The 25,395-nt window shown below is 50.6% G+C and overlaps 1 protein-coding gene across 1 annotated transcript; it reads left to right on the top strand.

Moving 5' to 3' along the window:
- Positions 1-499: 499 nt before the first annotated feature.
- On the top strand, positions 500-23,814 carry slc1a1 (solute carrier family 1 member 1). The gene is made up of 12 exons (XM_039759822.1): positions 500-844; positions 3,549-3,689; positions 4,139-4,231; positions 7,096-7,210; positions 7,301-7,343; positions 8,688-8,789; positions 9,797-9,981; positions 12,731-12,838; positions 14,455-14,577; positions 16,282-16,476; positions 19,012-19,146; positions 19,844-23,814. The coding sequence occupies exons 1-12, from the start codon at positions 754-756 to the stop codon at positions 20,085-20,087; spliced, it is 1,575 nt and encodes a 524-aa protein (XP_039615756.1). The 5' UTR covers positions 500-753; the 3' UTR covers positions 20,088-23,814.
- The last annotated feature ends 1,581 nt before the right edge of the window (positions 23,815-25,395 follow it).

Raw genomic sequence — 25,395 nt, 5'->3', positions numbered from 1 at the left:
GGCCTTTGTGGTTTATTTGTCAGCCCTGAACATTCAGCAGTCAGAGCCTGCCAGGCGCTCCCTCTGCCATTTCAAATTAGGAAAACACAGGCTGGCAAAGCAGTGCCAACGAGAAAGTCACAAGGGACATCTAGTGGCGCAATTAGAAAATGCACCTCCGTAATCTATAGGGAAAATGAATTGTGTCCTCGGGATTTGACTCCGCTGGCCGGGCCGCATGTTTTTCAGCGTGTCTAAGACCACCAGTGGCTTCCTGGCTTTTCTCCTCCACGGCGTTTGTTAGCCGCCCACCTGTGAAGGACCAAAGTCCATCGTTGTTTGTTTGTTTTTTTTTCAAAGATTTGAACAATGAAATGCCCCCCCATTTCCCCCCACCCCCTTCGTTCCGCGGGCCTTCAGCCCCACCCCCTACTCAGGTGCGGCATTTAAGGCGGCAGCCGCGCTGCGAGAGAGAGAGAGAGAGGGAGCAAACGAGCGACAGAAATACAGAGAGAGAGAAAAAGAGAGAGAGAGCGCGTGCGGGCAACAGAGAGATTGAGAGAGAGAGAGAGAGAGAGAGAGAGCGCGCGCGCGCGAGGACAGAACGGAGCGAACGCGCTTGGGGGGCTGGCAGCCGGGGGTCTTGAATCAGCAGAACGCGGCTGTCTTGAGGGCCAACGCTGCCTTCGCACTACTGCGCTCCTCCTTCCTCCTCTTCCTCCATCAGATCTCTCAGCGCGCAGACAACAAGGAGAGACACGCGCGTTGCCAACGATGGGGAAAAAGAACAAGAAAGGCTGCGACCTGAAGGGCTTCCTGAAGAAGAACTGGCTGCTCATCACCACGGTGGTCGCCGTGGTCTTGGGTGAGTGAGTCCCTGCTTTCCGTTATCGGCGCCTGAACGCGGCGTGACCGGCTCGATTCACCGCGGGAGGGCCCACGGAGCCGGAGATGAGTGGCCGCGCATCGCCGACCGAAGATGCGCTCCATCCGTGCGGGCTGGCACCTGACGCCTCTCTGGAACGAGCCGACGGAGATTGGCCAAGGCGGAGGGACAGGCGGCGAGCCTCAGGAGACTCTTAGGTCTGTCTGTCGGGGGCGTTGGGGGGTCGTGCCCGCAGAGATGCCCCCCTACCAGTTGCTGTGTGGAACTGAACATTGGTGACTGAGACGGCGTGGCCGCGGCGCGGGTGGGCGGAGGGCACAGTGGGTTCGCTACTGAGTTGTTGGGGTGTAGGGGGGCCGCATTGCCGCCCCTGTCTGCTCAGCACACGTCCTCTAGAGGGCACAGTCCCGTCTGCGGTATGGCGGCTCTCAAGCCCCGACGGATGGGTCGATACGGCGCTCGGCTCTACGGGCACTGGCGCCGGCCGCTGGGCCATAACTTCTCCGTAATGCTCGGTTTTGCAGTATGAGCCGTGACAGGTTAAGTGACTTGCTCAGGGTCACACAGAGGGGCTAGGATGGGATTTAAAGCTCAGCCATCAGCAACACGTGAGGCAACAGTGACAAGAGCAGTGCCAGCCATCAGTAGCTTGGGACTCGAACACAGGGCAGCGGTCCAGACAGACAGGTGTGTTATATAGCGCCTTTCACTGAAGGACACCTTTAACATCCAGCACTGGGACATGTGGCACTGACTCATCACCCCAATGCTGACCTCCATCATAACGCCCAAGTGCTCCGCTGTCCTCCTTCATTTAGAAATGAAATCTCAAGAATGTCCAAATATGCCCACCAGGCAGCAGGCCTGCCGAGACCCCCAAACTGTATGAAGAACAGATGCCGATGAGGATTAGTGAATTCTTTGACCTGCTGCGTTTGCACTCCGGCCGACCCCACAGTGTCCCCTCATTCTAGGGGGTGACCCGCCGAGTGACCTGAGCTGACCACTGAACGCGGGGGGTCTGAACCAGTGACCAGCTTGCATTGGTGGGGTCGGGACTTTCTAAAACGAGTAGCCCTGCCATGCGTCCCCTCCATCCGTCTGCCCACCCGTGTGAAGAACACAAACGGCGGCCAAGCGGTAAAGCTGAAGTGGCGGCCATCACGGCTTAACGACGCGCTGTTGCCATCAATGCCATGACAAGCGCCACAGAGCAAAGGCTGCCTGAGCGTCCATGGTGCCCATGGGGTCCTTTGAACCCCTGGCTCTGCTCCTTCTGCCGATGTCACACATTCACATTCTTTTTCTCTTACTTTCTGATTCTTTTCTAACATTCACCAAAATGTCACTCTGTCTCTCTTGAGCTCTGCTCTGGTGGTCTCGCTTTTGTCTCAGAGAGCTGCTGGCTTCCAAACACATGGGACTGCGACTTTCATTAAACCCCCCCAGAGTTCTCAGCCCTTCTGGCCACATAGGGGGCGCTGTCCTGCTCCACCTAGTCCTCCCACCCTTCAGCCTGGGGGTCTGCCGTGTTGCCACCTTCTCTCAGTTAATTTTTATTCACTTCTGGCTTCCAAATCGTCACCACTGTGTCAATGTGGACTTTACACCCGGAATGAAGGCCTCTGGTGATTTTATGTGGCCACTCAATAAATGGGCCATCATGAGGTGTGTGACTGGGTGGGCCATCAGAGGTGGCAGACAATAAACACACTCACACACTCACGGAACCTTCAAATCATAATACACTTTATTTATATAGCGCCTTTCTCGTACCCCAAGCACTTCCCAGAATCCCAAAGTGAACAACAAGAAGATTCACCATTGGTGACATCTGCATGTCCTTTATTTTATATAGCGCCTTGGAGCGGTGATTGATATTCCAGTTGTTTCAATTTGGATTCTTGAGGTCCTCCGTAGTTTCCTAGCGCCTTCTCCGGGGTACACTAAGCGCAGGCAGACGTGACGCAGACTCCCACTGACCTCCAAGTGGCCATTCAGTCCACCATTTCACTCTGCAGCACCGGGGTCCGCTCTGCGCCTCGGAGACTTTTATTGTCGTCCAGAGCCTCCTTTCTAGCACCTTGACCCCCCAGCAGGGTCTCTTAATACCTGAAATGTACCCTCTGGTGCCGACTGTTGTGTTTTTTAAGGGGTCCACTCTGGTTTTATAGTTTTTATGCTATTGTTTTGTTATTCTTTGTTGATTATTTTTGGTTATTTTGCAATCTTAATGTTTATTCTTTGTTATGAGCCTGGAGGGGCGGGGCCTCTTAATGCTGCAGCTGTAGGCCCCGCCCCCACGCTATTTAAGACCCATGAAGGTCCTGACAAGGCCTCAAAATGTCCAAAATCAGACCAGAGCCCACCACATCTGAACCAGTAAGCAGCTGAGTGCCCAACTCAAAAGGCAGCCTTTAAAGTTCTCTGAGTCAGTGGGTGGTCCTCCAGGTGAATGTCATGGTGACTCCGCCCCCTAGGCAATGGGCATTCCTCCAGCTCATTGCCACCTCAGAATCAGTGGGTGGTGGTCCAGGTGATTGTCATGGTGACTCCGCCCCCTAGGCAGTGGGCATTCCTCCAGCTGATAGCCACCTCAGAATCAGTGGGTGGTCCTCCAGGTGGACGGGGTGCCCAGCAGGTGGCCAGCTCCTTGACTTTTTCATTTGTGCTCTTTTCACAGGCATCGGCTTGGGCCTCCTCGTCCGCGAATATGCCAAGCTCTCCAACCTCGACAAGTTTTACTTCGGCTTCCCTGGCGAAATCCTCATGCGAATGCTGAAGCTGATCATCCTGCCCCTCATCATATCCAGCATCATAACAGGTGAGTTTGCATGTTCTGCCCGTGTCTGCTTGGGTTTCGCTCAGCCGCCCCAAAGTCACAGTCGCAGGTTAGGTGATCTGGTGACACTAAGTTGGCCCAAGTGTGTGTGTGTGTGTGTGTATGTGTGTGCACAGCCTGTGATGCACTGCCACCCAGTCCTTGTGCCCAGTGCCACCTGGGACCTCTGGACTCGATGAGGTTTATTATAAAGTGACATCACATGACTTTGTTTGCCTCTGTGCTCCTCAGAGTTTATTTTGGGACATTTTTGTAAAATGAGTCTTTTAATGTATTGTTTGATTGTTTGTTGCCCTCGTTTGACAGTTTTACTCCCTCTAGTGGACATTCTGAGTATTTTTGGGAGTTCACCACTTATATTAGCTCTGTTCGTATGTTGAGTCCATAGGGGGCCGGGCCCCCGCCTCACTCTTCTTTTCTTGTTTTCACAGGAGTGGCCGCCTTGGACTCTGAGATGTCTGGGAAGATCGGGCTGCGTGCCGTCGTTTATTATTTTTCCACCACCATCATTGCCGTCATATTAGGTAAGTCGCGTTGTTGTCCACTCAAGTTGTGTTGTTGATGCTCGTTCGTCACTTCTTTGCTTTGGCTTCATTTTTTGATCAGAAAATCAAATGAGACCAAATATCAAACATGAAAAGGACCAACTGCTCACCCCAAACCCTACGGTGTACAGACCCTGAATATTCCAAATCTGAAAGGCATAAAGCCGAAGTCAGTGGCACCAGTCAGGACCAGTCAGGACCGGCCGGGCCCTCCGCACTTCACATCGGCATTGGGCCTTAAGCGCCAGTCGAGGGGCAGGCTTTCGTGGCCAGCATAGCCCCATAAAGGGTGACAAGGGTCTAATGTCCAAATCTCAGACATGGGAGAGAGGAACCTAAAGACCTCTGGCCCACCATTAAAAGAAAAGGAAAAAAAAAAGTAATGGTCCGTATAAGTCAGGGTTTATTTATTTACAGAAATAAAACTGGAAAGAAAAGAAAGAAGTCAAAAAGAATGAAATAAAGAGAGAAACAATTAAGAGAATAAAGAAAAAGAAACAAAGCAATGAAAAGAAATACAAAGAGTCCGCCGTGAGCCACAAAATGGACGTCAACCACATGACCGGAAATCCAAAAAGTGCGGCAGGACGCGATGACAAAGAGGGGAAGGCCCAGCTGATGGCCGCCATGGCGTTGGATTTTGTTTGTCTGCTGTCTTCACTTCTTGGTCCAGATGTTTCTTCCTCTGGTTTAACTGCTCCTTGGACTTTGGGGATTGTGCACTGGATTTGCTTGCCTTTTACGTGTCCCCTCCTGATTGAAATTGATGTTGAATATAAAGAAGGTTTGTTTTTGCCATTGTGGGAGTTTTTTATGCTCCTCCTCGTCCTCCTCCTCGTCCTCGTCCGTTTTTTGACTGTCGTCCTTTGTAACTGGATGAGCTCACCCTCATGTTGCGGTTGGGCCTGTGAAGGCCTGAAGCCTGCTGCCCTTGATGGTAGGCCTCAGTGGTTGAAGCGTGGAGTCGAGCCTCGTTTAGGAAGTCGTGAAAGAAGACATGAGAGCAGGAAGAGATGAAGATTATCAGGAACGGTGAAGATGAAGGAGAATTCACAAGCTGCGAGCTTCCATTCCACTGAAGTTTATAACCTCACCAAAGTAACAGGGACTACTAAGGAGGTGCTGAGAGATTCAACAGGCTGACGTCAGACAAGCCACCAGCGGCAGGTCACACTCGAGGGGGCTAGTGGGTGAAGATCGAAAGCCCTGACGCGTGTTGATGACTGAATGTTCGTATTAAAAGAATTCATTTACATTTGTTTATTTGGCCAACACCTTCACCAGAAGCGACTTGCAACATTTCTTTTTTTTCCGAGTAGCTATAGGCCAGTAAGCTTAACGTCAAGGCCGGATTAAGACCCCCACAAGACCCCTTAGCAGAGACTCGACCGGACTTCTAAAGATGACAGCGTGTGGACACCTGATTGTTTGACGCGAGACCCCCATACTGATAATTGCAGATCGTTTTCATTGAGCATCTGGCGAGGGTCCTCCCCGTCGGAGACCCCCGGTCGCACACCCAGAACACCCTGGTTGTAGGGTGGCACCTGCCTGACGTGCATCCCAGAACAATACAGGAGAGGATGGAGCAGGACGTGTCTAGAAAAAGAGTGCGAGGCCAGACGAGGAGAGGAGCGTGTGCCACTGCTGACCGCGATTGGCAGGAGCCGTTGGATAAGGTGCCACGTGAGGGTGAGGGGAACTGCAGCAGAATGTTGGTATCCAGCAGGGGTCAGTGAATTAAAGACCTGACAAGAGTGCAAGCGATAAGCGGGCGAAGTGCGCAGAGGATCCGCTCGATTGTCACAGAAGGACTCGGGTGGGCAATGAAACTGAATGTAAAGACGTAGAAAACACACAATGGCAGGTGGGAAGGACTTGGGGGTCACGGTGGACTTGTCACTGTCCCCATCCCCGCAGTATGCAGCAGCAATCAAGAAAGCCAGTAGGGTTATATAGCGCCTTGACGTGTGGCCTACGAGGTTACGCTTAAGTTTGGTGACGCCCTGCTGAGACCTCCATGCTACAACAAGTGCTGATTCAGGCCTGAGAGGGGACCTGAGTGACGTGTTCAGGTTGTGGAGGAGGAACTTTAAAGTGAGCTTTCAGCAAGAACACCTGACATGTCGTAGGCAGCTCTGGTCACCCAACTACAAGAAAGACAGTGCAGCACTCGAGACCTGGTGCATCATGGGACTTAAGGACATGGCCGACTGTGACAGACTCGGAGAATTAAACCTGTGAGCAGAGGAGACGGCGTGGGGACCTCATCAGGTCTTCAAAATCCTCAGAGGCCCCGAGAAGTTCGACTGTCCATCTAAGGGGTGACTTGAGGACACCTAGTGGAGACTAAAGGAAGAGCACTGAGGACTCAAACTGGGAAGGTCTGGGAATCCGAAACGACGTACCGAGGTGTGGAGCTGAAGCAGGAACCTTGAGAATCTTTAAGAAGGATCTGGACGAGGTACGGGGGGCCGCTTTGCGATTAGCCGAACACGTAAGTGACTGAATGGCCTCCACGCATTTGTCAAATTCCATTGGCTATTTCACACAGAGGACCAGAGACTCATGGAGTGAATGGTCAGGCAGCGTGATGGACTTTCAGGGCCTTCACATCTCCACTAATAAGATGGAGGCGATTGTTGGCATGAGTGGCCTGTCCTCGTCACAATTTCTCTAATGTTGTAAATTTGTGACACCACCTCCCTTTGTTCCTAGTCATTCACAGTTAACGTGTGGAGCTGTAGAGGGCGCTGTTTAACATGGTGGTGGGCACCTTGCTGGGTTAAGTGGTGAAGCTGACATCATCGTCCATTCATGAGCCCCTCCGACTTGTCTTGTAGGAATTGTGCTGGTGATGACCATCAAGCCGGGGGTGTCACAGAAGGCCGATGACATGGACCGGACCGGCTCGACGCCCGATGTCAGCACCGTGGATGCCTTGCTGGACTTGCTCAGGTAGCAGCGGGCGGTTGGCCTTCGTGTTTTGGGGGCACCGAGAAGCGGACTGACACCTCACCGTGTCTCTCTTTTTCATTTAAATGACAGAAACATGTTTCCAGAGAACCTCATCCAGGCCTGTTTCCAGCAGGTAAGTGGGTCACGTGACAGGCAGACTCTTACCTGGAGAAAGGGCAAAGGCCACCAAGTGTGACATGTGGGCGGGGCATTAGGAGTTGACAAAGAATGGCACCAGATGTGACCAACGCAAAACACTTCACGGCCAGTTATGTCCTGCGTGTTCTTGTCGTGTGTTGCCCCTTGGCACATCCACTGCCATCAAGTGTTCTAGATGGGCACTCCCTGTCTAGTGACTCTGGGCACCCAAATGGAGAGAGGAGACCACAGGGTGGCCGCTGAAGAGGTGCTGAAGTCACTCTGTGTCCTCTGTCAATTACCAGGCTGCCGTTGTCACCTTATGACAATGACAGAGCTGCAGACATGCCCTCCACTCCCATTGGCACAAATGAACGCCCCTTCTGTTTTGGTAGCCATCTTTAGTTCTGGTCCATCAGAAATCATCCTCTTCTATTACCTGGTGGATAGGGGGCTGGAGCTTATTCTGGTGGCACTGGGGGCGAAGTAGGAGCCCACACTGGATGGGATGTCCGTCCTTCATAGGGCACCCTGGTGCACACAACCTCACATTTCTTCATATCCGTCAACCTGGCAGAACGTCTTTAGAATGTCGAACCAGGAGGACATGCAGACTCCAGGCAGTCGGCCTTAGAAGTGTTAGGGTTAGCGTGACTTCACAGTGACGCAGGCCCAGTTGTGTGCCAACACCCTGCCACGTGTGACGTCTCAGATCCACTTAATTCATGTTCAACTTTGAGTTAACCTGCCATTGGGCCACAGTGTGTTACCCGGGCAGAAACCCAAAGGGTAACACATCGACTCCTTGCAGGACTTGAGCCCTCGTCACTGGAACGGTGGCTCGGCCGTCTCAACCACATTGCCACCATGTCGCTTCTCATGTGACATGTGCTTAAGAATGAAGAGGGAGATCCAAATGCAGGCGACATGGAATGAAACTTCCAACACATCACTGGGCACAAACAGTGGCACAGGGGTTAGTGCTCAGGCGCCCGGGTTCAAGTGCTGCCCTGTGTGGAGTTTGCTTGTTCTCCTTTCATCCTTGTGTAACTTTTTCTCTTTTCAATTCCAAACACAAGTGTGTCAGGCTGCTTGACCCAGTGTGTCTGTGTATGACTGTGTGTGCCCTGTGGTGCCAGTCCTATGCCATCCAACAATGGGATCAGTGGGTCTGATGGGTGACTTTATGTTCATTCTGTTAGTTCCTTCCTGCCTGTGACTCAGCCTTCTGGCTAATGACTCGGTGTCCATTCGTGCCATACATATGGCATGAAGATGGCACAGACGCCCACGTGAGAGATCAAACTGTTTCATGTTGTTCATTGTGTGTGTTTTCTAGTACAAGACAAAGCGTGAAGAGTTAAAGCCACCAAGTAAACCGGAGACGAACAGCACCACGTCCATCATGCCCACGGTAACCATGACAACCGCTGTACCCGAGGTGAGACTCATTGAAAGTAAATGTGTGGGATATGGGAACGTGTGTCTGATTCCTGCCTCCCCCCTCCAGACAGACCACCAGCCTAACTCAAACCTCGCATTCAGCGCTCTCTGCCAACATGAACTGAATCTTCACCCCGTTGCCAGTTTCTCAGCCTGTGGGGGTTCTGGAGTGGTCCGCCAGCCCTCCATGGGATTCACAGACAGGTCCCAGTTTAGGGGGAGTGTCCGGGAGCCTTTTCCAGTTGTTGAGCTGAGGCTGACGTGCTCCTCACACCCCATTGGAATGGCCGGCCACCTCAGACGTGACCCAGTCAGGACGGCTCCTTTGACGTGACATCCACCTGTCCATCTGTCTGTTCATCGGAGGCTGGAGCCAATCATTACAGCTCTGGGCAGACAGGAGAAGCCAACCCTGGACTGGATGCCAGTCCCTGGAGGAGTCCACGGGCCTTCAGACATTTAGATGTCACTCTTTAATGAGCACATTGTTCAGTGGTGACGATCGTGGCGTTGGCGGTGAGCCGGACTGACGTCACTAAGGCTGTGGACTGCAACACTCCAGGCTGACCATTCAGTTCCCACCATAGATGCCAGCTGTGATGGTCCTCTGGTTCATATGAAAGGCGCTATAGGGTGCTGGTTCAGTCCCCACACTCTGTGACCCTGAGTGGCTTGTTTCACAACCCAGTTACTAATGGCACCAAAGTGCACTGGGATGAAAGGCGCTATATGGGAATGATGAGCTCACCAGTAAACCCAGCGCTTCTCAAGTTGCTTTGGATGTCCAGCACATCGGTCGGATTTGGTATAAAATGGCGTCACCTGGACTGCTTTCCTGAGTGGCAGTGATGCCACGTCCTGTCACTTGAGTCTGCTGGGCCGTCTTTAACTCGGTGCCCACCTTCGTGGTGCGTTACGGGGGGGAGTCTCTTTTGCCGTAATAGAATTCCAGCACATTCCTTCACTCAGACTCATCCAACTGTTTTTTGTTTTTCCTCCATGCAGAACGTAACCAAGGATTACAAAATCGTTGGCCTCTACTCCGATGGCATTAACGTGCTGGGTCTCATCGTCTTCTGCCTGGTGTTTGGGATCGTCATCGGGCAGATGGGCGAGAAGGGCAGGCTGCTGGTGGAGTTCTTTGATGCCCTGAACGATGCCACGATGAAGATAGTGCAGATCATCATGTGGTAGGTCTGATACCTCTGTCATTCGGTGAGTTTGCTGTGTCGTCCCGGGTGCCCCTCGCCCCTTCTGACTGCCCCTCGTCCAGTCGCTCCCATGTCTGATGTTTGCCACCCGAATCCATGGCCTCTGTTGTGTGGTTGGACATCTGACTAAAGTCATTTTGAGGTCTCAGGCTGACTACTTCTTCTGTGCCCCGGTGCTGGGTGTCCATTCAAAGTCCTTTTGTTGGATAGACCCCAGGCTATCACTTCTCTAGAGGCTTCCTGCATTGTGATGGCTTCCATAGATCAGTTTATTCCTTGTTAATTTTTCAGTCATTGTCATTTTTTGAAGCATTGTGGCCAAGAATGTGCCCTATGATGGACTGCTGTGCCCCTACCCTGTGCCCATTAAAGCCAGGATGGGCACCAACCCCATTACTAACTGACTAGCTCACAAAAGTCACAATGAGGCTTTACCTCAAAATCTAGCCTCAGGCTTTAACACGGGCCTAGAAATCAAAACGAGCCTCACCCCAAACTCCAGGCCCAGGCTTCAGGCCTACACAGGCCCAGCCAGAACAACACTCAGAAAGGAGAAGGGGGACCATAAACCCCTGGCTGAATAACAACAAAATAAAAGCAAATTTTACATTTTAAAGGTGTATTCACCAAATAAACAAAAAACAAAGACAAAACGGAAAAAGGTTTGCTTGGAAAGGTGAGCCAAAGCCGCTCCACAGTCCCAAACATCTGGTTATTTAAATCAAACCAACGTCCGAAACATAAAATATTGAAAAGTAAAGTGAGGAAAGTAACAGAGCCTGTTGCAGCGACCTTCTAATGGTCTACTGGGCTCTTAAGTGGCAATGGGTGGTCTCGTCAGGTGATCCCACCCCCCAGGGCTCAAAACAGTGCTGTGAAAAAGTAACTGCCCCCTGCCCAATATCTTCTATTTTGTACATTTGTCACATTAAATGGCTTCTGATCTTTACACAAAATGAGGTATTAGAAAAAGGAAAACGGAGGAGACACAGAACGCCAGCTGAGAAGAAGCAGTAAAGTTATTCAGCCGTTGTGAAAAGGTAATGGCCCCCCTTAGTGACTTTGGTGACTCCACTGACTGAACACGGCCGGCCTTGTGGAGTTCAAACATCACAATATGCTGACAGTAACGTTGTCCTCCACCAAAGGAACGTCAGAAGAGATAAGAAGCAGAAAAGTTGTTGAAAGTTCACAATCAGGAAAGGGTGACAAGCCCAAGCCTAAGGCTCTGGGATTCCAGGGCACCACAGCCAGGACCCTCATCTCCAACAGAGACCATTTGTATGGTGCAGATGCTGAGGCTTTGGACTTCAGACCCTGAGGTGGTAGGTTCAAGTTCTGCTACTGTGTGACCACAAGCAAGTCACTTCATCTCCCTATTCTCTAATTGGGAACAAAAGAAACACGTAAGTGACCGAATGGCCTCCACTGTTGTGGTCTCAGAACAGGGGGACACAGTCGGAGACTCGTCAAGGACAGATTTCACAGAACTCTTAGGAAGTGTCCCTTCACATGAAGGAAAAAAAACATCAGCCAAATAATCACATGTAACTGACCCCAAGGGCACAGTGACCACTCACTCAGGATGTCCCAGAGGATCCCTGAAGACCATCTACAGAACGGCAGGCCTCTCCAGCCTTCACGACAAGAATGGGATTCATGGAAGAGAAGCAGGATGGTAACAACATCAGAGCACGAAGCATTACGGTGGTCCCCAAGTCTTTTGGAATACTGAGAGATGAGTCCAAAGTAGACCCTCCTGGGCGACACAGGACCCAGTATGCCTGGCACTGGGCTCACCATGAAACGCTGGGGTGCTGGTGTGATGATGGGGAGATGCTTGGAAGACTTACCATTACAAATTGTGCCTTGGCCCAGAATATTCTTAAGGAGAAAGCCCACCTATCTGTCCTGACCTGAAGCTCAAGCGTCCCTGTCTCGTGCAACAGGACAAGCAGCTCGCTCACAAACGCAAGTCGACAAGTGAAGAGCTCAGCTGTTCTGGGCTGTCCTGTCAAAGTGCTGACTTGAACCCAACAGAAGGCACGCGGCCTGAGCAGCCGATGCTCACAAACCCCCAGTGTGTCTCTTTGAAGAAGGGTGGGCGATGTGAAAGACGGACCTCCAATGATAGCAAGTGCTGCCTGATCTTGAAACTATGGGGGCAATGACTTCTTCACAAGGGAAAGGCCTGATTTACAATCTGTACTGCGTGCCCACTTGGGCTCCTTTCTTTAATGTCATCCATTACAAAAGTGACAAATAAGAGGAGACCCTTCAGTCCCTTTGTCACTCGTTTGTTTAGCTGTCCCCTTATCTCATCAGGGTCCTTCTTAAAGGTTGTTGAGGTTTCTGCTTCAAGTCCAAGTCCCGGTCATTTGCTCCTCACAGAAGCAGGAGAGATCAGGAGGGGGCAAATACTTTTTCACAGCTCTGTTGAAACTGCAAAGGGCACACAGGTCAGCTGAAGTTTAACACAAAACAGTATTTTAAGGTGAGCGTAGACAAGAAAGCACAGACGTAATCAATAACGACGGACACACCTGAGCCCACCGTGACACCCCGGCCTTATCGCTGTTGAAAAATTGAGTGGGAATTTCAATTTTTTGTGCTGCCACCCCTTGGATGATTATTCCTGGGCTGGAGTCTCATGTGACGCGTGGGCATCACGTCCCCACCATGGGCTGCCCGTCTCGAGATGCTGACTTTGATTGTTCTTGTTTTCCAGCTACATGCCGATTGGGATTTTGTTCCTGATTGCTGCTAAGATCATCGAGGTGGAGGACTGGGACATTTTCCGGAAGCTGGGCCTGTACATGGTGACCGTGCTGGCAGGGTGGGTATCTCCGTCTCTGTGCCGCACCGCCATTGTCTATAAAATGAATCGAAACGCGAAGCTCTCTGCTCGAGGTGTTGAATCTGATGCCAGCCGTTCTGTGTGGCTGCCCACAATATGGCCGTGGATACACAAAAAGGTGGCAATCGTGAGGTCACAAACAACAAAGAAGAAAACCAACAAAATGGACAAAATTTGGACTAAAACTCAAAGAGTCCCCCCAATCATTGCACTGCCAGTTGAACCCTTACCCACTTGTCCTCCTGACTCCAAATTCCATGGCCAAGTACTGGCCAGCTGGGTCATTTCTGGGGTCACTTCCTGTGCCCTTGGCATCACTTCCAGGTCAGAGCAGGCTTCCCACTGGCTGTAGTGCCCCCTGTTGGCTGCAAATGGCAGGAGAGCTATTGGTGCCCATTAACCCCTGGACTGCCCACCACCAGACCTGACAGTGATGCCACTTGCCTGGGTGGCTGCTGGGCAGACCTCGTGATGCCATGCCTGTGCTTTGTTACCAGTGAGTAATCCACAGTTACCTTGCGGAATGTTCAGGGGGGCGACTGACCTTGGCGGCCCCCGGTGTAGGAGACTTGATTCTGCATTCCTGATGGAAAGATGTGCCAAGATGTTATAAAAAGTGCCAGTCAATTCCAGGAAACCTACTGTGGGTGTGCAGATGTGTCACCACCTGCTGATTTCTGATATAGAGGCTCGGTAATAAAACGGCCCTGTGCTCTGCCCACTTGATTCCATGGCATTGCCCTTTAAGCTGCCATTAGAGCTGAGACATCCTCCATTGTCTGACAAGTGCCAAATCCTCCTGTGCCCGCACATCCCACCACACATGCCCGCCCACCTGTTAATTACGTTTATCACCAGCCCGGATTGGCCGCTGGGGGTCCTCATCTGGATTGTCCTTCTCTCTTCACCCGCCCTGAGCTGCTGCCCTGTCATGTCAGATTTGAGTTTCTGTTTTTATGCCACAGGTTTTGTGCCCACTGAGTGAAGTCCAGCAGCACTTTTTAAATAAATGGGGGCATCTGATACGTCAAGTCTCGCTGTGCTTTGACGGTCGTCTTTGGCTGTTTACCTCCACTCCCTTTAAGTGGTTTTCATTGTTGGGGTTGTGCCCAGTAAGGAGTTTTAACTGGAAATGAGCAAAACAAAAACCAGGGACAGACTTGTAGTGGGTGACGTCACCAGCAGAGAGGGTCCAAAGAGCACAAGGGGACTCAAAGCCTAAAACACGTAAGACGCCATCGATTTGTTTCAGAATTGGGAATCTTGGGCAACGGGAGGGAGGAGTGTGATGTCACTGCCAGTGTGGTGACCTCCCGGTGCCACGTGGGCACAGCAACCACAAACAACGCAGTTAGAAATGTACGGAAAACTGAAAACGACCGGAAAATACAACAAAAAAAAAACAAATAACGGAAGACGATTCTGTGTATTGTGAAAAAAACGCCAAGGAATAATCTGAGTGCCAAGGTTCAAATTGATGACGCTGTCTGCTGCCCCCAGTGGACTGATCCAGTACTGACCTGCCATTTTATTTTAGGGCCACTTTGGATAATCCCGTTTTAACTTTGCTCCTTTTTACTTTCTCTTTCCCACAGGCTTGCAATCCACGCCATTTTCTGCCTTCCGCTCATTTATTTCATCGTTGTGAGGAAGAATCCGTTCACGTTTGCATTGGGAATGGCGCAGGCCCTCCTGACGGCACTGATGATCTCCTCCAGGTAAGGCGATGAGCGTCGTTTTCTTGAAGATGGCATTTTGTTGCCTTTTAAGATTTGGTTTCACGGCGAGGCTGTCAGCCCCCCAACTACGACCTGCAGGCTGAAGGCTGCACGGGCCCAAAATGGAGAAAGACAGTGGCTTTGAAATTCCAAATGTCCTGCCATGCCTCTCGGTGAGAAACTCGGGCCTGAAAAGACGAATCGGATATAATCGGACATAACTGAAAATACTTACTTGAAAATGGAAAACACAACCACAAAGGCTCCGAAAGCACAGAAAGGAGATTCCTGAAAGGCAACCCGAAGCTCACACGTCCCAAATCCAAACCCGCAGGGCGAAGCCAATAAACGGAGCAAAAACCAAAATTGTAAGGCTGGCAAATCAAATCAAACAAAAGTCACAACAGACTGAGCCCAATGTACAGCGGGCACAGCGGCAGTGACATCACGGTGGCCCCGCCTCTTGGGGCACCACTCACAGAACACAAGGGACACGAGAGAACCGACAATACTCAAGAAACAGAAACGGAAGGTTTTTAACAAAAATTATGAGAGAAAAACAAAACGGAAAAAAGAAACGTAAACTGAGCCACCCACCGAAAAATAATTGAGACGCGAGCCTCGGGGGGCTTTGCACCCTAAATACCCCAACTCTTCTGTGACGTTTCAGTCGTTATTGACCCCATGAAAGACGTCATTACGATGGCAGGCGATGACAAGAATTCAGAATTTAACTACGGGATCTGGGGGGTCTTCTCGAGGGTCTCTAATCAGCAAGTCGTCGTCTCATAACAGGCTCAAGTGTCCAGTTTGGTGTTTTTCCGTCCAGCCGTTTGAGCTCCAGACAGACAGACAGACAGACACTCGGCCATCATCGAGATATCGATATTTTGAGTTTCAGGGGACCCTAAAGCCTCGAGATCTGCCGGAATCCGGAGACCGAAATTTTGGGCGAATCTAAAGCGTTTGGCTCCTCCCCCATAGACCATCGGTTATAGAGGGGGAGGGCTTTTTGTGGGCTCTGTTTCCGTGGAAATGCATCCCATGATTGACCGGGCACCCGCGACAGATGACGTCACTGTCACGGTCATATTAAGGTGCGTTCCCGGATCATCTGACGTTTTGACAGTGATTGCAGGTCCGTGCGATTTTTCTCTCGAATCCCGAATGTAGAAATCTGAACTTTGATTTCTGGTTTCGTGTTGGCGGCTTTTTGATTTCCCCGTTTCGACCTTCGGCCCTCCGTCTTTACTGACTCCACGATGGAGACGCGTGTGTAGCCCGAGGAGCAGAAAGACTCCAAACTGGACGTCTGTGACCAAAACGTTAAAACAAAAAAAACAAAGTCGTTGTCCCGAGAATTCCACACAAGAAGTCACACAAAGCACGCGATGCCAGCTTTTAAAGTCGCGCCCCCTTTCTTAAAAAACGAGACCCCCAAATGGCGGCGCTGGATCAAAAACCAAATGGCCATGCGGAAAGCACAAAACGTGCGCATACCGTGAAATGACGTCACCTCAGGGTCCTGGTAGTCCTTGAGGTGAATAAAGAACGACAGCAGGCGGTCCCACTAGAAATAAAAGCAGGATCTCACCTCCATATTGGGAAGCCCCCCTCACTTCCAGTTTCTCGGCGTATGTTTTAAGAGACGGACTAAACTAACAGTCACCTTCCTCACCCTCTGCCTGTGCTCTTCATCCTCAGCTCTGCCACTCTGCCTGTGACGTTCCGCTGTGCCGAAGAGAACAACCGAATAGACAAGAGGATCACCCGCTTTGTGCTGCCCGTGGGGGCCACCATAAACATGGACGGGACAGCCCTCTACGAGGCCGTGGCTGCCATCTTCATCGCCCAGCTGAATGACTTGTCCCTGGATGTCGGCCAGATTGTGACTATCAGGTGAGACCCCAAGATGAGGACTGAGAGGGCAGGGAGAGAATGAGAGCAGGCTGAAGAGCAACGGGAGGGTCATTACTGGGGGGACGGGGGGGGAGCCGAAAAGGACAAACATGAAAACTGGAGTAGCAGGACACGCACTGGAGGAGGAGGAGGAGGAGGAGGAGGGCTTTATAATTGGAACACAGATAGCGAAATACGTGATGCGCCAGTAAATATGACGTGTCACGTCAACAACATTACCAAAGCAGACCACTGGCATCTGGCACCAGTGTCACAAACTGGCATCGGGCATCAAAATGGTGACAAAATGATAAATAAAATACTAAGGTGCTTCATTGAGACAAATTCCATCTCCAAAAGACAAGCTGCAAGTATGAGCCAGCGAAGTCCAGAACACCATTTTAATTAAAAGTGACGTTCATGACAAGAGTGAGGCGAATCACTAGCGGGGGTGCCCGTCCATTAAAGGGGACACACCCAGCCAGCCTGGGGTCTGCAGGGGCACAGCGAGGTCTCTGTGCTGTAAATCCACCAAAAGGGGCGCCAGCCTCAACATGTCAGACCAGCGGGCACCAGGACTGGAACTCAACATCAGGCTTCACCCCCAGGCAGCCGGACCCCAAACTCCACAGGCCCCAAAATACATTTAGATGTTCAAAAATACCCAAAAATGGCCTTCAAGGGAGAGGAGACTGTAAAACCTCTGGCATGAAAACACAAAGGCACCTACAAATCTTTAGACTGAAAGAATTTATGAACATGAACTAAATAAATGACAAAAAAGCAAAATACAAAAATAAACAGAAAGGGCAAACTTAAGGGGCAAATCGAAACAAGAAGGGGAGAGGTGGGCATAGACAGGGCGGTCAAGACTCGCCAATACGATGGAATTATAGGAGGAGATGAGCAGAGGCCTCTCGTTTGTAAAGCGTCCTGAAAATTAGGGTTAGGGTTAATAACAATAACTTGAATTGTCTGCAGCTCTCTGGTCATCTGCTTCTGCTGCTTCCTCATAGACCTCCGCCATGTTAGTGAAGCCCGATCTCCATTACTATAAAAAGAAAAGCCAAAGATCAATGAAAGCAGAAAATCCACAAAAGTCGTCGCACCTCAGAAGAGCTCAATGGCCATCTGGCAGCCTGAGCCACTGCTGGGACTTCAATAGGCAGGGGGCGGGCCTACAACATGGTGACCCCGCCTCCTGGAACAGGGCACATAACTTAACACGACAAAGAAACAAATTAATATTCAGCGCCTAGTAACAAGAATGGGAAAATAACCCACAAAACACAACTGGCACGAGCTGGGTTTACACTTGGTACACAGTGGGCACGGGGCACTTACTTTTTATATCAAAGGACTGAAGGGATTACAATGCTGAAAGCCACACAGCAAATGTTAATGTGGATAAACAGGCATCCTCCCTGGCCAGGTGCCAAGTGTGCCAGCCTGATGTGCCCACAGAAGTATCCTCTTACCATTACCTTCACCTGAGGATAAAAATGAGTGTCAGAAGATTACTTCATGGAGTGGCACCCTAAAAAGGGATAGGGGTCAGCATGTCCTCCTCTTCTTCTTCTTCTTCTTCTTCTTCTTCCATGGCTGTGTTCATACCCTGAGGCCAGGAAGTGGACTGTCAATGGGTCTCCAGAGCCTGGTAAAGAGGCTGGCAACCCCAGGCCAAAAATGATTCTTCACTGCCTGCACATGAGGGCAGATTTGGAGTTTGGGTTTCAGGGATCTGTTCTACCAAGTCTCACAGACCCCAACCTCCTGAGGTGTTTATTGAGGCAGCAGTGCCAAGTTCTGACACAGAAGATGGGGATCTGACTCCCTGTGCTTTGCTTATTGAGGTGGGCCATATACACTGCTGAGGTCATGCCACTCTGTTTTTTGTTTCATCATATGAGGTGGATGCCCGAGATTGGGGATGCTTTTGGCCAGTCAGTCTGCTTCCTCATTGCCAGTAATGCCAACATGCCAGGTACCAACTGAAGTACAACCTTGGTGTTCTGAGAAAGGCTGCTGAGGCAGGGAAGTGGCATAATGGATGGGTCAGTGGGGCTGACCGAGGGGGCTGAAGGGCCGACAGAGAGTCAATGAGGAGTTCTGTTGTTTGTAACAATATATAATGGGCTGATGTGAAAGGCACTATAAACACAGACAGATTAATATGAAAGGCACTATATAATAGATAGATAGATGGATTGATAGATGTGAAAGGCACTATATAATAGATATATAATAGATAGATATACTCTACATGTAATACGTATAAAAGGCAATATATAATAGACTGATGTGAAAGGCACTATATAAAAGTTACATCAGGTCTTGTAGCTTTCTCCTAATACTTAAATGAATCTCTTTTTGCTGACAACACATCAAAATTTTTAATTTCCTTCAGAAGCCGTCTTGCATGGCCCCGGTCCTTGGTCGTGCCCCCCAGTGCCCGCTGCCTAAGTCTTCATTCTCTAAGTCTCTCTGTCTCTTCCTCTATTGTTGTAATGCTAGGAATTTCCATTTTTTTCACAGCATTACGGCGACGGCTGCCAGCATCGGGGCTGCAGGGGTCCCTCAGGCTGGTCTGGTTACCATGGTGATTGTCCTGACCGCCGTCGGCCTCCCAGCGAAGGACGTCACGCTTATCATTGCAGTCGACTGGCTCCTGTAAGTTAATGGTATCGGTGGCAGTTGGTCTACACGACTGATTGACATTTCTCATGGATTCTCTCATGTTATTTATTTTTAAAAAATTTTCAGCCCACACTAAACTTTCATCTGTAGCTTACATGATGCCAGGAGGAGAGCCTGGCATGGTCTCTTCTAATGGCACTTGGCGTTATTTGCTGTGGGTGCCTTTTGATTGATGTGGCTTTAGTTTGTTGATGATGAACCTCAGTAACCAGTGTGGCCACCTAGTGGCTGGGCTGTAAAGGGCAGCTGGTGATGCCAGTTTACAGATGGGCATTTTATGAACTTTTGTTGACATTTTGATGGGAAATTCAGTGGATCTGGCCCTAAAATCAGAAAACCCTTAAAGGACATCAGGATGACAATTAAGGGCCTGACCTGCCAGCTGATGGGCACCCTGACTAAAAGAGGGCCCACTTCCCTTTGCTCTTTCGGCTAGTGAAGGACCAGTCAGATCCGCAATAACAGCAGTGGCCAGGGGCAACAGATGACTGCCCCCTGGTGGCCCTTAGCTGTTATGCACCTCTGATCCCTAACTTTCACCCGTCCTCATCTGGCTGGGTGGGCACACGGGGTAGCCGGTCTGACTGTTCCCGACTGGCTCAATTGGATGGTCTGAAAGTCCTCGTGGACTTTGATTGATCAAACTAACGGCTTTGTGTTCTCTATGCAGGGATCGTTTCCGGACCATGATCAACGTGCTCGGCGACGCCTTTGGAGCGGGCATCGTCCAGAAACTGTCAAAGAGCGAGCTGGAGAGGATGGACCTTTCTTCAGAAGTGGACGTCGTCAACCCGTTTGCCTTGGAGACGACCATCATGGACGAAGAGGAGCACGAGAAGAAGTCGTATATCAACGGGGGCTTCACTGTGGATAAGAGTGACTCGATCTCCTACACGCAGACCTCCCAGTTCTAGGGGGCGCCGCCGCTCGTTTGATTTCCTTTCGTCGAAGGCCAAGGCCTCCGAGCAGACAATTAGCCTCACGCTGCTCCATTCTTTTTGTCATTCCTGGCAAATCTGTGGGTGAAACTGAAAAAACACAACGCAACAATCAAGCGAAGCCCAAGTGGCCGAGTGAGTCTCTCCACGCCTCAGAGGCCGTCAGGGTCCACGTGTGCCAAACGGATGAGGGATGAGACTTGAACCCACATCTCGGAAGAAAACATTTTGCCTGAAACAGTGCATGGTGTTTAGCAAAAAAAAATCAAGTAATTAAGCCAAAAATGAAAAAAGAGCATCGGGCCAAAGCGAAGCAGGACTAGCGCCACGGCCAACTGAGTCCTGGACTCGCCCGCCATCCTTTGTGCCATCTGCCACCCTCTACCTGTCACTGACACTTTAAAAAAGCTGTGAAGTTTGACACTACTGAGCCGCCTGCTCCCGCTTGGTCCGCCTTCTCCTCTTCACCGTTGACTGTTTTTTGGTCTCTTGTGCCTGCTTTTGTACTTTTGGTGCCAAATCAGATGCCAGTCTCACTTGATGTGCCATCACTCCAAGGCCTCACGTTCAAATCCCATGCTTTCTTCTCATCTTCTGCGCTAAACAGTGCCAGCTAGTGAAGCTCTGTTTGTCTGAGACGTCCATGCCAGCGCTGCCCCTGCATGCCCTGGCCACCAATTTAGTGCCCATCTCTCTGTTAGTTTTCAAACCTGCACTGTCTTGTCCAAGGTTGTTCAAAGCAGGACCCAGACACAGCTGGGGTGCCAATCCAATGCTGGGCACATTCACTTATGCCAGACCAGTTAGTCTTTTAGGAACAAACACACTCGCATGGCGAGAACATGCCAACGTCTTTGAACTGGCCCACTCCGGTGGGCATCTACTGTGGCCCAACAGCTGCCAGGAGGGTCATTGGCTTGCCAGCAGTGCCCCCAGGAGCATGTCACTTTGTTGTGGGCCTTTGTCAGCCGCTCTCGGCTCCCCTTGTTGCTGTGCCAGTCGTACACTCGTCCATACAGCTTTTCTTCGTAGTCTTTACTGTAAGCGGGTGTAGCCCTCACACGGGCACCAGTTAGCCTCCCACTGTGCCCTGTTATGTTCTGCCAGCTCAGGAAGCTCGCACTGAGGCTTTGCCCGCAGGACGCCACCGCCGTTCTGCCTCTCCACAGTCAGCCTTACCCCGACTTCTACAAGCAGGCCCTTGGCCCGCACAGCTTCGCGTTTCTACCTTTTACATTAAAAATTCAGACGTTTGTCTCCGTTTCCCGTTTCGTTCACACCACCCATGAAAAGACTCTAGTCGCGCTCTGATTGGCTCGTGCTTATTAGGCGGGCCTTCCCTGATTATTATGATGTCGCATTCCCTGAGCTACTGAAGAGTTGCTTCCCGTGGCGCTTGTTGGGCTGCTTGTCAGCGTTTGGCACAGTTGGAATTCTTCACTAAAGGCAGATAATCCGCCAATCGCTACAGTTTAGCGGTAAATCTCGCGGTTGGCGACGTTACCATCCCTCGAAGGGTCGCTGGTTTTAGGTATCGCTGGGCCTTCACTGTGTGATTTTTCAAACTCACGGTCAGGTGCCTACTCCCAGTGCACGGCAGCGTCACCAGTCGTATGCGAGGCCCGCGATGGGCACGTCCCAATACACACGTGCAGTGCACACTCGCTGCTGGGCCCACCCAATCAGCTTCAGGACATTTGATGGCCACGTCAGAAGTTCTGCTCTCGAGGCCGCTCACGGTACGCAGAGCCGACTCAAACTTCTGATGGGACAAAAATTCTTCTGATTGTACGACGGGCCAATCGTTACTGTTTGCCACCCAAGAATCCTGCCACTCTTGTCCCATGACAAGCTGCCCATCTGCCCTGGAGATGCCCCTGTGATCCTCTCGGCTTCCCACTTTGTTGAATTTCTCGGTGGTGGTTTGAAGGAATCAAAGCTGATTTGCTGCCTGCTTGTATGCTTGAAGCGGGTATCGCCTCGCTCCAAGCACCACTTCTGGTTGCCGTACTTCTGTTCAGTGGCGTGCAGGATGAATGTTCTCACTGGGAAGCTCACATTTCCCACATCCACACTTCCCAGCATTAAAGTGCCATTACTGAAGTTGGGCAGAGGTCGCTGACGGCTGCCACGCTCTTCTTCTGCCGAGGACATGTGACAATCTGTCCGTCTGTCAGTGTTATCATTTGTGGGGCACCGTCTGTTGGAATGTGCTTTATAAGGCATGTAGTAATAAACTGCATTGCATTTTCATTCCAACAGATGGTGCACTGCTGTAAGGAATCTGAAGGCAAACCAAGCAGCAGACAAACGGACACCATGACTTAATAAAGGAAATTTTAAATTGAAAAACAAAACTTAAAGGAACTGGAAGGCATAGTTGAGGGGGTGGCAATGCCATTTGAACCCGTTAAACATTCTGCTGATCTGTCCTCATTAAAGCAGCGAAACGAGATCAGAAATAAATCCTGAAAATAAAAACAAATTCCAACAGCAACTATAAAGAACACATGCTGCCCTCCTAGGACCCGAGTTTGAGACCCCCGTGGACAGACCTCTGTGTCACAGTCGGTGGATTCCAGCAGGATTAGCACTTCATCAATCAGCCAATCGTCTTCCTCAGTTTAAAATTTCCTTCATGAGATTATTGTGTCAGTTGGAATGAAGCCTGCAATGCATTTTATTCACACACATGACAGACGCCTTGGCCTGGCCGTCACGTCACAGGAATGGCACACGTCCTTTAGATGACACTTACCAGATTTCTTATGCGCACTGAGGCTGCGTTTGATAAGAGCAGCGCTAGAATTCCGCTTCTTTTTATTAAAATGTTGTGCTTTCGTGTAAAGTGATCAATGAAAAAAAACGTTTGGCTTTACATGATGGGCGACTAGAAGACCCGACCAGCCGTGCCGTCAGCAGTGCGTGACCTGGCTGTCGAAACGCGACGACTGTGCCACACTGAGCTGAGGAGCCGGGAGGCCAGGGTGCCATCTGTCTTGTAGTCTAACATCCTCCAGGTGACGAGGCCGTTAATCGGTGACATGCCCTCTGACCTGAAGTCATGCAGTGTGGACTTTTGGGAGCACATGGCTTAAAAGCCACACCCCCATGAAAATAATCAGAAAGCCCCGCCCACTAAAACAATCAAGAGCCACACCCCGTGAAGTAATCAGCTGCTACACCCACTAAATAATTGCAAAGCCACACCCCATGAACAACAGTCACAAGCCACACCCTTTTCTCGATTGGTAAGCCACACCCACTTTCTTCCCATAACTTTGCTGGGTGGTCTCCTGACTCCATATTTAAAATGGTGCCCCAAAACCACACTGAACTACGGTAACAGTGCCAAGGGGAGCCCCTAACGCCGCTTCTGGAGGTTCAGCTCCCTTTAGTCTTCCTCAGGACTTCCCAACACAAACACTCCGTCACACAAAAGGGGCTTCACCTGCCGCACCCAAATTCAGCCCTGCATGCCAAAAGCACCACAGCGTCACTTACAGAGGACAAAACAGATGTCCTGGTGGTCAAACGGGCAGGCCGTGTCCTCCAGTGCTGTTGAAGTGCCAGCCTGCCCTGCCATGCCAATGCTGATGAGCGCACTTTTCTTTTCTCTCCTGCTACGTCCTTTCTGTATTTTTAAAGTCGATCGAGCAAACCAATGAATTGTCTTCATAATTAAAGATTTCTGTGACACTCATGGAGGGGCTCGCTTCTTTCTTGCTGTCCTTTCTTAAACGCTTTCAGACACGATGAGGTCCTCTTGACTTAACGGGGTGGCAGTACTGGGCGCAGTGCAGGAAGCTCTCCTGGACAAGATGGTGGTCCATCACAGGGCCCCCCATACATCTGAGTCAGGCGCGTGCAGACCTTGGGGACATGAAAGGAGGAAGACGCACATGAAAATGGGGACCAGAACAAAGAGTCGATGGGGCACCACCGTGCCAGCCCTGTGAACACTCCAAACTGTTCTCATCAGGACCGTGTGTGTGTGTGAGGGTCCAGCAAAGGCATGGCATCTCGTCCACCTGAGCTAACTGGACTACAGGATGGGGGGCTCGCTACGTTGGACCAACGTCACCTTTGACGCACATTTCAGTGTCACATGAACCTCGCAGCTCTGCTCAGAATTACACGACTGAGGAGATAAAAAATAAACGTGTCTGCATTCTGTGACTCCATCTTGAGGGTACAACACCAGGGAGGTGCCACAGGGGTCCCAAAACGAGGAGCGTTGGCATCGAGTGCTGAAACACAGCAGGAGCAAAATGTGACCTGAAAGCCTTTGGCACAAACCCCGAAATCTCATGCCAGCCATAAAAAGGCTCAGGGGGGCAATCGCCGGGCAGAGGGTTAGTGCCGCCTGCTAGCACTAAGGGGCTTCCGTCTCTGCTCTTATGATGTTTAGATGTCCACCTGAGGGGAGAAGGGGCCGTTCAGCCCAAGCACCCATCCATGGTGTGACGAGAGGGTCCGTAAACCCTCCGGCCCACCTCACTATTTGCACACTTATTCTGGGGGTCTGCTGCTCACAAACAGTGGCGTTAGATTGACCCTTGACCTGTGACTTTCTGTTTTGTTGCAGAATTCACTCCTTCATCTTTTCATGTTTTTCTTCCTTTTATTTGTCACATGGGGACAACTGGGAGTGTGTAAGGTTGGCATTGTCTGCCACTGTGGATAATCTAACAAAACTTCCTTGTGTGTGCTTTAGTGAGAAAAGGGTGTAAGACCCCAGAAAAGGAGCCAAAAGAGGCCTTACCCCAAGCAGCCTGACCCCAAACTTAACAGGCAGGCTTCAAGGCCTACTCAGACCCCCAGCTTTTAACAGGTTTAATGTCCCAGAGATACAAAAGGGAGAGGAAACCTGAAAACCTCTGGCATAAGGTGGGGGTGGGGGAGTTTGGGCGTGCAGTGGGAAACAAAGAATCTTTGTAAATCAAATCAAAAATGAAAAAAGATAAAGAAAAGGTAAACAGAAAAAAGGAAACAAATCCACAATCCAGAAGCAAACATCAATAAGACAGAAAGCCCCCCAGTCCATGAACTCGAGTGGCACACTGCTGGGACCACCACAACAATCCTGGGCTGTCACGAGTCACTTCATGGTGGCTCACTCACTAAACAGAAGGAACAAATTCATAAAAACAAAATCATAAAGAAACACAAACGATATGAAGAACGGAGGAACGAAACAACACAGCTGGGCAGCACCTGCTGGCGCCAGCATAACGGGACCCTCTGGTCTTACTTCACGGCTCCTCACATTTCATTTTGATCC

This window comes from Polypterus senegalus, chromosome 7, assembly GCF_016835505.1.
Source record: "Polypterus senegalus isolate Bchr_013 chromosome 7, ASM1683550v1, whole genome shotgun sequence".
Taxonomy (NCBI): Eukaryota; Metazoa; Chordata; class Cladistia; order Polypteriformes; family Polypteridae; genus Polypterus; species Polypterus senegalus.
This window is presented reverse-complemented; position numbering and strand designations above follow the sequence as displayed.

What these genes read in the sequence shown, in the direction of transcription:
- slc1a1 (XM_039759822.1), top strand. Translation starts at nt 754, where the DNA reads ATGGGGAAAAAGAACAAGAAAGGCTGCGACCTGAAGGGCTTCCTGAAG. An exon ending in GCCTTGCTGGACTTGCTCAG is followed by an intron (nt 7,211 to 7,300) that starts GTAGCAGCGGGC and finishes TTTAAATGACAG; the next exon opens with AAACATGTTTCCAGAGAACC. An exon ending in TCCAGGCCTGTTTCCAGCAG is followed by an intron (nt 7,344 to 8,687) that starts GTAAGTGGGTCA and finishes TGTGTTTTCTAG; the next exon opens with TACAAGACAAAGCGTGAAGA.